General features: G+C 40.4%; 1 protein-coding gene across 16 annotated transcripts in view; it reads left to right on the plus strand.

Annotated features, from left to right (window-relative positions):
- Window positions 1-12,215, plus strand: part of IQSEC1 (IQ motif and Sec7 domain ArfGEF 1) — a 281,533-nt gene extending 269,318 nt beyond the window's left edge. For 13 of the 16 annotated variants that reach the window (XM_039559071.1, XM_039559075.1, XM_039559074.1 and 10 more), the window contains 2 exons: window positions 6,159-6,208; window positions 7,557-12,215. In XM_039559071.1, coding sequence (XP_039415005.1) covers window positions 6,159-6,208; window positions 7,557-8,042 — 536 coding nt within the window. In that variant the 3' untranslated portion in view covers window positions 8,043-12,215. The remainder of the gene's footprint in view (window positions 1-6,158; window positions 6,209-7,556) is intronic. The other 3 variants (XM_039559085.1, XM_039559087.1, XM_039559086.1) reach the window with 2 other exon arrangements.

Consider the following 12,215-nt stretch of genomic DNA (forward strand, 5'->3'; position numbering starts at 1 on the left):
TCCAGAAATAGCAGTGTTGGAATCTCACACTTCCAAATAACTCCCCCCCCCCCCCCCTCCTCAGCTGGCACAGCTCGTGGTTAATTTGTGTTTGGGGTTTTTCTATCCTCATTCTGTTAAGCGGCCGCTGTTTGAAAGCGTTTAAGCCGTTGTAGGTTGCTATAGAAACTTTTAAAGGACAGCGAAGACAGAGGAAAAATTGTAAGTTTTTAATAAAACAGAAATGATTGATTTGTGCTAGGAGTAATTCACTTCGTTTTCCTTTCTTTTTTTTCATCTCCTTTGCTTCCTCCCCCTCACAGAGTAGGCCTAGAAAGGAAAGGAAAGCTGGTCTCTGTGTAACGAGCGCTTTCTATGTATTCTGTGCTCAAGTGTACCTGTGTTACCACCTGGATGAATGAAATTGAGTGAAGCCCTACTAAATTCTGTCTAGAGCAGTGTAATTCAGTGTGTCCCTGATGCTCTTTTCTTGTTTTGTAACTCAGACATAGCTCCTAATTCTTGCAAAAGAGGTGGTTGTGAAGTACTCTTGTCAATAGAACCAAAGAAGCCCTAGTGGACAAGAATGCTGATAACCCACCAAGCCACTGATGTGTCTTAAGTTTTATTAACTGATTAAAACAGCTAAAGACTGGAAAGCAGTGGTGGTGGGATTTTTTAGCCAAAGCAAGCCAGGGGAAGTTTGGCATGGTTTTATTTCATGGTTTGCTTCACACCTGGCATAGCCATGTAATCTTGCAGTGTTCAAGATTCCTGTCACTGACAAGAGCTCTTACCTGAACACCATGTCCACTATTCAGAAAGTACCTCCAGGGATAGTAGCAACTTTATTTTTTTTAATTACTTGTTTTTTAGTTCATAGGCTGTGTTACATACTCTGCTTTGTTCTTTTAATTGCAGTGATGATGTACAGTGTAGTCATCATTTCAATATTCTGCATATCTTTGGTAGTAGACACTACTTACCTATTTCCTTTTTTTAACTAAAGAAGAGATTTTAGCTATGCTGCAATAAATAAAATTGTTGTAAACGGAAATGATAGCCTGTGTTTTGTGGGTATATGTATGTGCATACAAATATGTAGAGAGTGAGCTCTTTCAATTCTTTTCTTCTCTGTTTAGGCTTTCATACTCATATCTCCATGTGCTTCATTAAAAAGACTTAGGCCCTTGATCCAAAATCAGGCTGAAGTGGAATATTGGTGCTTGCTTGGCTCCAGTGGATTTTAGATCAAGCCCTAGTCTTCACCACTTTTATGTCTCTGATTTGAGGATACTTCATCATCCTTTTCCATCGTTTTGGTTTTATTTCATTAGAATGAGAACTACCATATTGTTAATATGTGAGTTCAGTGGGTATCTGTACCCCTAAATGTGATTTCTGATTAATTTTTTCATTCCATCAGAATTACTCATCCCTCTCTTTCAAACACTGCCATGTCTTTGAATTCATATTATGGGTTTAATTCAACAAACAAGCATTTGTAATCACAACCCCATTTCACAGGGCATGCCTACAACTGGCATGCTTATTACTGAAAATAACCTTTTTCCATGACAAAAAGTAGAAATCACTCACAGTCTGCAGGGTTTATCAATGAGTTTGTTAAACCCAACTAAACTTAATTTTAACTTGAAATAGCTGAGAATTATGGAGAGTTTGTGTTTGGTCTTGTGCAGTGCAACTGACTTGAGAAATGACCTGCCTGTTATGTGCTTTGTTATTTAGTGGAGTGACTTCAGGGAGATGGTCCATGTCTTTCCTGCCTTTTCTCAGGGAATAGCTTGCATGTGAGGCTAATTTTATTTTTAATATGGGAGAGATGCTCCATAGAAAAGCAAAGAAATCTCAGTTAGGAATATACTGCACCCCAGTGATTATCCCATATTAAATTGCTTCTCTAAAATGGGACTGAGGTTGCCTCATCTTCTTTTTGTGGATGAAACACGGGATCAACAAGGAGGAGGAACAGGAGTGTGTAGGAAAGTGGATTTTTAGAGAGGCCCTTTCTACATTTAATCAGAAATAAGTCTAATAAACATGAGAAAATGGCCTGGTTGCATATTTATGCAGTAAGGCAGGTAAATGTCCAATAAACATTGCAACCCCAAATTTTTAGCTGTTTATTCGGTGAAGGGAAACGTGACTGAACAGCATTTGGCTGCACAGGTACATGACAGAACTATTTAGGAAAACAATCCATTGCTGTCCCCCAGACATCCCAGTAAATGGTGGCTGTGGAAAAATTACTTTAAATTTCTCTGAGTGATGATTTAGAAGCTTCCGAGATGTGACAAATGCTGATACCCTGACTGATTCTGCCTTCTAAGCTGGAAATGCACAGAAAGGCAGCATTTGTCCTTCAGGAATCATTTCCTGAGGGTGGCTCCATGCATTTGCCACAATAGCTCAACTCACAGCTGTGGAAAGGGTGTGCTGAGGGTCTCTTCATTTGAGAGATGCTCTTGTTCCTTGTGGATTGACAGTTCTCTCCACGGAATATAAAACAGAATGTGCCATCCAAGTGTTCCAAGATGTGAATATGTTAAAAATATTTAGTGCTTTATTTTTCTCAAAAGAGAAATGAGTCATTTTTATTGCACATTCTTGAGCTATAGTCAAGGAAGAACTTAATTTATTTGTTCCAGACTTTGAAATTCTTAATTTATATCAAAATACTAGAAGCCAGACAAATTTTAATGCATCTAAAGCTGAGTTTTATGAGTTTACAGAAAGATGGGGGAAAGTGTGATGTTCCCTCCTGGCCACTATTCCACAGGAAGAATGATTTGGTCACTAAAGCAGAGCAGGAAGGATTGGACTGGTTGTGTTTCCCAGTCTGTATCTCTCCCACTTTTCAGGACTGATTTTAGGTCCTTTAATTTGAATTCCAGCCACTTTGAGTTGCTGGGGGACCCAGTGCTTTCACATTGAGTTTACAGTGGAAATCAAACTTTATTCCCACATCCCTAACCTATAGGGTGGGAATAATATTTACACCCTGAACTGATTTAAAAATTGTGATTTTATTGTTTGCCCCAGTGTTACACAACTGGCATAGCCAGGCAGGACTGCGCAAGTGCAGGGTGGTACAGTGGTTCCTATTATTGGGAGCTGGGCTTGACTCAAAACAGCCACAGACCAATAAAGACAGCTTCAAACCCAAACCAAAACAAAAACATCAGGTATTTCCAGGATTAAAAGAATTCTGTTTCAGCGTGAGATCTTAAGACAATACTTGTTTCACACAGAAAACAAGATGAAAATGTGAAGGTTACGAAGAGTCTTTTCCCCCTCAAAAGTGGTCTCCCTAACGATTGGAGAGTAATTTAATTTCAAACTTCTTTCCAAACTTTTTTCCCCAAGACACACAAAGTCAGATCATAATACAGTGTTTAGCTATCAGTTATCTCACTGGCCCAGAAGAGAGTTTCAAGAACTCCAGAGTAGCAGTGAGAAATATTTCCATGTACAGAAGTGATCTGCAGCCTGAGCTGTGAGATCACCACGCATCCTGTGATGTGTGTCCTGCACACCTCCATTCTGCAAGGTGCAATGGATTTTATTAACGAAGCTCAATTTTCTTTTGGCATGGTTGTTTGTAAAGATATTGTAATCACTTCATACTTCTACTATAAATTTGAAATATTCTTGGCCCCATATAATGCATGTTCATATATGGGACATACACTTGTGTAAGTTAAAGATATTTCTTACAAGGAATATTCATATCTAACATCAATGAATTGTTGGAATGAATCAGAAAAGGTTAAATTGACTGAAATTTAATTTTATAAAATAAATTAAAGCCCACTCTAACAGCCTTAAAAAATTAAAATAAGCATAACATGTTAAGCAAAACTAATCTTCAGATTTGATAAATACCACTTTGCTTTATACCACAGCTACTAATGGGCCTGCCAGTACATGCCTAGATGCAATTTCAGTCGAGAGTCACCATTTTCCTGAGATGCATGTGAAGGCTGGAGCTCTAGGGAGGCATTTCTGAAATGGGATGCCATCCCAAAGACCAGGGAACAGTCTGGAGTAAACACACATTGGCAGAGGGAATGCTCCAGGGGATTTACTGAATAGCCTTCCCATCACACTGCATGTCAGCACAGAATTGGGTTCAATTTGTTTTTAAGAAAGTGAACAAAGCCTCTGTACAGTGATAGTGCCTATCTGAGGGAAATTACAGGCATTTTAAGTAGGATTTTTCTGTTTGTTCCTGGCTTTGCAAGTACTACTTTGCCCTGAAGTTATTCTGAGCAAAATTCCATCTGTCGCTCTCTGTCCGTATTTACTGTGTCCATGGTTATTTGATCAGACTGTGACTCTTGCCATATGCAAAAGGCATTGGATTGTTGTGTTTTCCTTCATTTTTGGCCACGTTTAATGCCCCGTGTCAGCTCTCAGTCTTATTTGCAACCCTGACTGCTAAGTTCCGAGGTGGCTGTCGCAGTGTGTTTGCATCAGCAAGCAAGAGTGATTGGAGTGTTAATCAGTACTAATCCCATTATCAGAGCAGAAAAATATCAAAGCCTGACTAGAAGTCAAAATAAGGGATTATCAAACCCAGTTTTTCTTGGGGGGCTCATAAAATAGTACAGTTCTGGTTTGGCTGAGGCTAAAACTGCAGCAGGCGATGAAGCAGTGAGCTTTTGACAAAGAGCCCAAACAGGGCAATCGTTCCAAATCCCGATGAATTCAGCAAGTCTAACACAACACCTTGACCACAAATGCCTTCCCCTCAAGTTAATGTCACTGCAGAGGGGTTTGTACTGGGGAGCAACTCTTTGTAAGAGGGAAAAATGTTCCAGTAGCCTGGAACTGTAGCTCTTAAGAGAAATTTGTGTTTCAGGGCAGTGTCCTGTGACCAACGAGGTCAAAATTACGCTTGTAAATCCAGCAGGTGGTAGTTTTTGATCATACTGATCCTTTGGGCAGTCTGTATTGTTCTGTGACCAGTTCCAGCGTTCCCTAGTTCTGATCCCAGGTGGCTTTGGGGTGTCTGTGATGAGGGTACATCGCTCATTGGTTCAGTGATGCTGAAATCCTCACATTCTCCCCCAAAACCACCTCTCCGAGTAGAAGATTCCGAAGGCAGCAATGCGCCAATGCAGGGTGGAGATTGTCTTTGCTATTTGGCCTTGCAGGAAAGCAAGCAGAGAGCATTGAGAAAGCTTTGGTTTCTAAAACCATGCTGATTTTAAGGAAGCTCTGAGTACGTGAGGGCTCTTCAAAGCTCAGCTTTGTTTCTACACCCTGCCAGGAAAGTATTCTGAAACTTTGCAAAGCAATGCTCCCCAAGCTATGTTCTGAAAATCTCCATTTCCACTGCAGCCAGATGCTATTTTCTCTGCTGTGAAGTGAGAAAGAAAATCTGGGATCCTGTGTCCTGTACAGCCACTGAGGTCTTCTGGCTCTTTAGGCAGAGTCTGGAGTTTCACGTGTGGGTTTAGGCAAATGTCTTTGCAATTTGAGACTGTTGGAGGGCAAATCCACCATACTTAAGATAAAGCACTGCACAGCTAAACAAACAAAGTCTAGCCATAATGTCAAGACAGATTCCAGATTTACTGATCAAAAATTAAGTTTAGTTTTTTTTAAACCTCATGAAAGAAGATTGTATGAAATCCACTGAGGTTCAAAGCTGAAATTGAAAGGATAAAATTGATGAAACAATAAAACCGATGAAGTGATAAAACCGATGCCCCTCACAGTGCCCCACACTGAAGTTCAGAATATTTCAACATTAAATTTTGCATTTAAATTAATGCCACCCCACAAGTAAATCTCAATGCTTAAAGAAAAAAATACCTTCATAGCCAATTAGATTCCAGGAAACCAACCATATTCAAATCATTGCTGCTCAGCATCACAACCACAGCACTAAACCCAGCCGCTAAAACACACGTACTTTAAAGAGTTGTGCAAATCTAAAAAAAATAATCACACCCCGCTCGTGCTGGTTGATTCACAACGACGACAACCCTCCAAATTACCACTCAGCCCCTTAAAACCCAGCCAGGTGCAGAGAGTTGCAGTCCCTGCTGCCCCAAAGCTGTGAGGTTGTGCGGCCGGCGCGGGGCCGCAGCTCTTGGGCGCCGGTCGTGTCGCAGTCTCTAATCTCTGCTGTTGCATGTCCTGGGCAGGCAAGCGTGGGCGACGCAGCAGTGCAGGATCGCTAGACAGCAATATGGAAGTAAGTAGGAAGTTCCTGATGTCTAGCTGGATGTGATGATGTGCATTTCAAACCTTTCTTTTATATACATATATTTTTTTGCTCTTTTTTCTTCTAACATATATATATATATATAACCTGCCTGCCACAAATAAAATGCATGCCTAGGCTTCTCACTCCGTATTCTTCCAGCTTACAAAGCACTGACAGCTTGTTTTAGAGCAATGCCATTTTTGGTTTGAGCTAACCTTGTTCCCTTTGTTCCTGCAAGCATGGTTAAATGGATATGATGTGTCCTTTTGCCACCATTTCAGTCTGGTCCCAGCTTAAAAGCCCACTTGCTCTTTGTTACCAAGTACACTGTTCTTGCTGTTTGATATTTAGCTTTAACTATTGACTGTCATGCTCAACCATCCCCATTGCTTATTTTCGAGTTCAATTGCTAAATGTATGCAGTCATGACACCATGGAATTGCACAGATAGGGCATGGGAAGATAAAAAAACTATTAAGATAGGTGAATTCAATGTGGATTTCATGAGATTTCATTCATCTTCAAACCATTTATATATACTGTTCATGTCTCTGAATTCAGCTTGCAGATTTTTTTCTTTTTTTTTTTCCTCTCCTTTATTTTTTTTGTGTTCGCTTTAGGTAGATTGCAGTTTAAATCTAGCACACTTTGCCTAAGTACTGTTGTGTCCCATAACTCTTTAAAAATACAACCCCCAAACTTCCAGCAACTAAATTCCAGGCTAAATAACAGAGAATGTTGGACCACAGGTCAGAACAATACAACCACATAGAAATCTTAGTGGCAAAAATGGTATGGTTCCATTTAACACAAAATGCAGAGGTAGGCCTGAGAAGCAGCACTGTCACATGTAGTAGTGGAAAACTACTATAAATAAAGTTTTAAATACCGTTTTAAAATATGAACTGTAACTGTAATATTTGCTGCTGTATGTTTAACTGTTTAGGTTGAATTTAATGTAGCTTTTTTTTTCCTTGTGGTAAAAAAAGCAAGTATGGTATTTTTTGCAGTATTTTAAAATGTATTTTTCCTTTAAAAGCACACTCGTAGGTCTTATATCATGTTACTCTTCCATGACTTTTTTTTAAATTTAAAGTCCTGTGTTTTGATGTCAAAGTACTGAGAGAAAATCACTCAATGCTTAACATCCCCTGAGAAGGGCATGAGCGCCCCATTGGCAACGTAGGGAAGGTGGAGATAAAATTTTCCCTTGAACCCATGACATAATCCGCCCATGTGAACCCTGAAGGAGGAGTTTGTGGGTCAGTGTGAACTTCTTTTCCAACATTTCAAGATTTTTTTTTTTAATTTTTATTTTCTATTAATTTCTTTTTAGGGGTCCATCATTAGCAGTCCTCACATGCGCCGAAGAGCTACATCAACCCGAGAGTGTCCATCTCGCCCTCACCAGACTATGCCCAACTCCTCCTCACTCCTAGGCTCCCTGTTCGGTAGCAAGCGGGGCAAGCCCCCTTCCCAAGGCCCCGCGGCCCCGCAGCCCCCGCACCACGCGGAGGGCGCGGCGGCGGCGGCGGCGTCGCACCCGCACCACGCTCAGTACTGCCACGTGCAGAACCCGCCGCCCTACCACCACCACCACCACTACCACCCGCCCCCGCACGCCCCGCACCCGCACCAGTACCACCAGCACGGCCACGGCCCGCACGCCCCGTTCCTGCCGCACGGCCACGGCCACGGCCCGCACCCGCCGCACCACGGCCCGCACCCCGCCCACGGCCCGCACCACCACGGGCCGCCCCCGCCGCCCGCCACCTCCGCCAGCACCAAGCCCAAACACAGCGGCATCAGCACCATAGTCTAGGCCTAAAGACCTAGGCCTAGTCTAGGCCTAAAGACCCTCCTCGTAACTCTAGTTTTAAAGCCAGCTACAAAGGCACTTGCAGCAGACAACAGACCACACCGTCAGTTTTTACCTAGGCCGTTTAATGAGCTTAAAGGCTTGCTGTTACTAAATAAAATAATTCCGGTTAGCCCAGGACATAGTGGTTTTACTTATCTACTGGATAGATGTTCACCACCATCTGGTTAGTTCTTATTTCCAAACTTGCCTTGAAAACATGCTGCTTGCTGAATCTGAGGAAAGCTACCTTTTACACCAAATCCCTGGACAATTTTACACGCATAATGAAAAGCTAGCCTATGAAAAAAACACAGGAAAAAAAGTGAGACAGAACCAAGTGTTGCATTCTTGCTCTTTTATTCTCAATGGGCAAAAAAAATAAGTAGACCTGATATGGTTGATGAAAGTACGTAAGTAAACTTTATATAATATAAATATATACATATAAATATATATATATACTGTATAGTTAACATTTGTGCTTGGAAAGAAATTTTTTCAGTCCACAAAACTAGCAATATAGACTTTACAAGGAATTCCACTTACTTGATAGGACAGTATAATAGATGAATAGCATATGAAAGAGTAGACCAAAAACATTAAACGTTAGAAACCAATTTCAGACATTTCAGTACGTTCATCACAAGTCCCCTGGACTTGTTAAGATTTCTAAGCAATCATTACTAAATGTGCCAAGTAACATAGCATTTAAATGTTGTAGTCCAATACTGCTTTGTATAAATCCTTATTTTATTAACACGATGATATCATACGTAATCAGTATTAGAGCTGCTCTGCTATTTCAGGTAAGCAAACTCGTTAAGATGCAGTAATTATACCGTAGCAATGTAGGGTGCCCGCTTACCAGGGGGCACCTCCAAGCATTGGTCACACAAGTTCTTAGACACTTTAAAGGCTGTGATAACTGTGAATTTACATGATCCACATTTCTTTTGTAAGCATATGGATTGAACGACCACACGGGAAGAGTTCCGCCAGGTGCATGTAAACACTGCAAAAACATTCATCTCAAACATGAAAATGGCAAACCTCCATCCTTCTCAGCTACTTTGGTTCCTGTTTACCATAATTTCTCATTTTTACCCCCAACGAAGCTGAATTCTAGTCCAGAGTGTTTCCAGTGGAAGTGCTCTAAAACTTGAAGGTTTGTTTTAGAATTTAGTATAGGGTTTTTATATATATATATATATATATTTAAAAAAAATAAAAAATCTGTAATTCCATGTAGCCATGTGCTAGCAACAAAGTGGCTTTACCATTTTTACTCATCACATTTGTTAGTTTGAAGCACCCAGCACTCAGCAGGCTGAGTTTATGCTCAAACCCTCACTTCCATAGTCCAGTTAGTTGCAAGACATCACATAAAAATAGGCTGTGCTGTTGTTGCTTACATGTTGTAACCAAACCATTTGCAAATTTCTATACAATTTGTATCCCGAAATCCTGTACAAAATTATCCATGGCACCTACTTTGTAGTTTCAGCACTTTGAGCCACTGCAAGGACTTAACACCTAAACAGTAGAGACAAAGGAATCACAACTGCAAAACTGTACCAGCCTAAAAGCAAACCTTGAAGAGGATGAGCAAAAAGTTCCAGTAAGAGATGGGTAAAAGTAATCACAGCTCCAACCAGGCGGGTTTCCACGTAACAGTAATAAAAGTGTCCCAAATTAGGAGGACATGAGAGCAGCAGAGTGACTTGTCACGTTGGCTGGCTCATGGCACCTCTAATGTGGGGGGGATGGGAGAGGTTCAGTCATTTTTTCCCTTTCATACCATGGGTACCACAATACCAGCAAAACTGCAAACTGAGCACTTTGTTAACCTCCACAGAGAGCAAATACAGCAATCTAGAGTTGAGCCTTTTGTTTCCAGCAGTCCACGTTTGTTTCACACATGTGCAATATGTTTTCCCCTTCTGCTCCTTCTCCTCTGAATGATCTCCATGAAAAGAAAGCAAGTGATTATTATTTTTCTGTATCATTCTATTCCAAATTCTGCGGCTTACCTTAAGAGGGCTCACCTGGGTCCCCTGAGGCTCTGTTCCTTGCAGTTTAAAAAATATATACTGTTCTTATAAGGGAAAGTAGAACTGTCTGCATGTCATCTAATGTTATTAGTGTGAGGCTACACTCTACATATTGTATAATTGCAAAATATATCAGTGTTACTGTTGATATTAGTTGAAGTAAAGTGATAACATATTTCAATATGTAGACTTTTCTTCATACATCTGTACCAATAGTAGAGTCTAACTGTAATTTATAGGTTGTTCCAGAAAAGATAAAGAACCATTCCGGTACAAACATCTCTCAGAAACTGCATCTTTTAATTAAAACAGAGGTGAGAAAGCTCCTCTTCACTGGGTGATGGAGTCTGTACTTGTTTCAGATGCAGAGGCATAACATAAGTAAAATTCTGTGTATAGAATAAAGGCAGAATATGCAGTAGCAGTGGAGAGGAAAATCGGATTCACTGTGTTGATTAACACTGAAGATGTTAAATCTCCCAGATCTGCATTTGCTTTATGTTTAAAAAACCCTTTCATTCATTTAAATTAGAGTTACATATAAATATTCTGTACTGAAAGAGTAAGCCACAGTTTAGTGCCTGACCACTGATTTTCATGTGCAATCAATGTATTTGTGAACCAAAGTGTTCAGGAGATGTCACAAACGTGCATGCACAGAAACATTTCCACATGGTTCCATGGACACGGGGAAGGAGGCTGGGCCTGCCCTGGGGGTGCAGGAGCTGCATGTGTGAAATCACAGCTCATTTTGAGGCTGGTTAGAAACCAACACTGGTCACGTGAGAGCACACGATTTGGAAACTCTGTTCTTTCAAGCCAATGAGGAGAAACAGTGGACTTGACTTTTTTTTTCCCTAGTTTTGTTCTGTTTTGTTTCTTAGACTATGTGTTTCTATGTACTCCAACCAAACAAACGTGTCTTGGTGCCAGCACAAGTCTCCAGACCTCTGCTGCTTGTTTAGGGTTGTAGTAAAACCTCTCTGACTCCGTCCTTGATTACCAGTTGCTTAGGGCAGTGTGGGTCATGCCTAGAATAGGAAAATTCCAGCACTTAACACTGCGTGGGGTTAAGAAAATGAATTAAAATGAATTCTTCAGCCTGCAGGCAGGAGTAGAATTGAGAAGGTTTTTTCTCAGATGCCATTGCCAATTACAAAGTGGTACAGAAGTGCATAGAGTGACCGTGGTTCTCTCTTCCCAAAAACAATGTGGCAAAGCAGTAATGCTGATTTGAACAAATGAAAGGGAAACGTAAAGAATGAAGGTGTGGCAACAAAAAAACATCTTTTCTGGGACAACAATCAAATATATATTTGGGGTTTTTATTTTTTTAAGTTAAGAATGAAATGTAAAACAGTGTAAAAACAGAAAACAAAGTTCATCCTAATATAATGTGCGTCTTGTATTGCTAAAAAAAAAGTCTAACATACAGTGTAGAATGATTTTCCCATCATGTACTGCATGCAGCAGAAGCCTCTTGTTTCTTGATAAAATGAGCTGAAAGATGGTCAGCAGATATTTAAACACTGAATCTCTAGATGTTGACTTGCTGTTCCATATGAAGCTGTGTGTTTTCTGCAGTTAAGCATGCATTTTGCTGTTCCCTTGTAAAATACCATCGCACTTCTTGCCTGCAAAATGGATTCTCGTGTATATATTTAAAAGAAAAGTGGAACCAATAACAAGATTCAATTTGGAAAAGAGAAAAGGGGGTGGTGAAAATGGGACCAGTAGGGGGAATAGACAATTCTCTAAATTGTACATAGTGTGTAAATTAGCATTACTGTAAGTCTGCAGTCACTTTGAGGTTGCCTATCTCCTGCTAGGAACTTGAGTCAGCTTTGAGTTGTATTAATATGTTAGAATTAGGTCTTGAATGCAGACTGTTAAAGACTTCAAAATCATTATGCTTACAAGAAGCTTCTGTTCTGGGGAGGCTCGAGACCCCTTTTGTAACTCTGGGGAAGAAAGGAGTGCTTTCATTTTAATATGCATTCTGTTTGTAAGTAGTAACAGACCCTATTGATGTAAAACTATAACTGTGATCATGTGGAGAAATCAAATAAATCATTTAAAACTC

This window comes from Corvus cornix, chromosome 12 (genome assembly GCF_000738735.6).
Source record: "Corvus cornix cornix isolate S_Up_H32 chromosome 12, ASM73873v5, whole genome shotgun sequence".
NCBI lineage: Eukaryota > Metazoa > Chordata > Aves > Passeriformes > Corvidae > Corvus > Corvus cornix.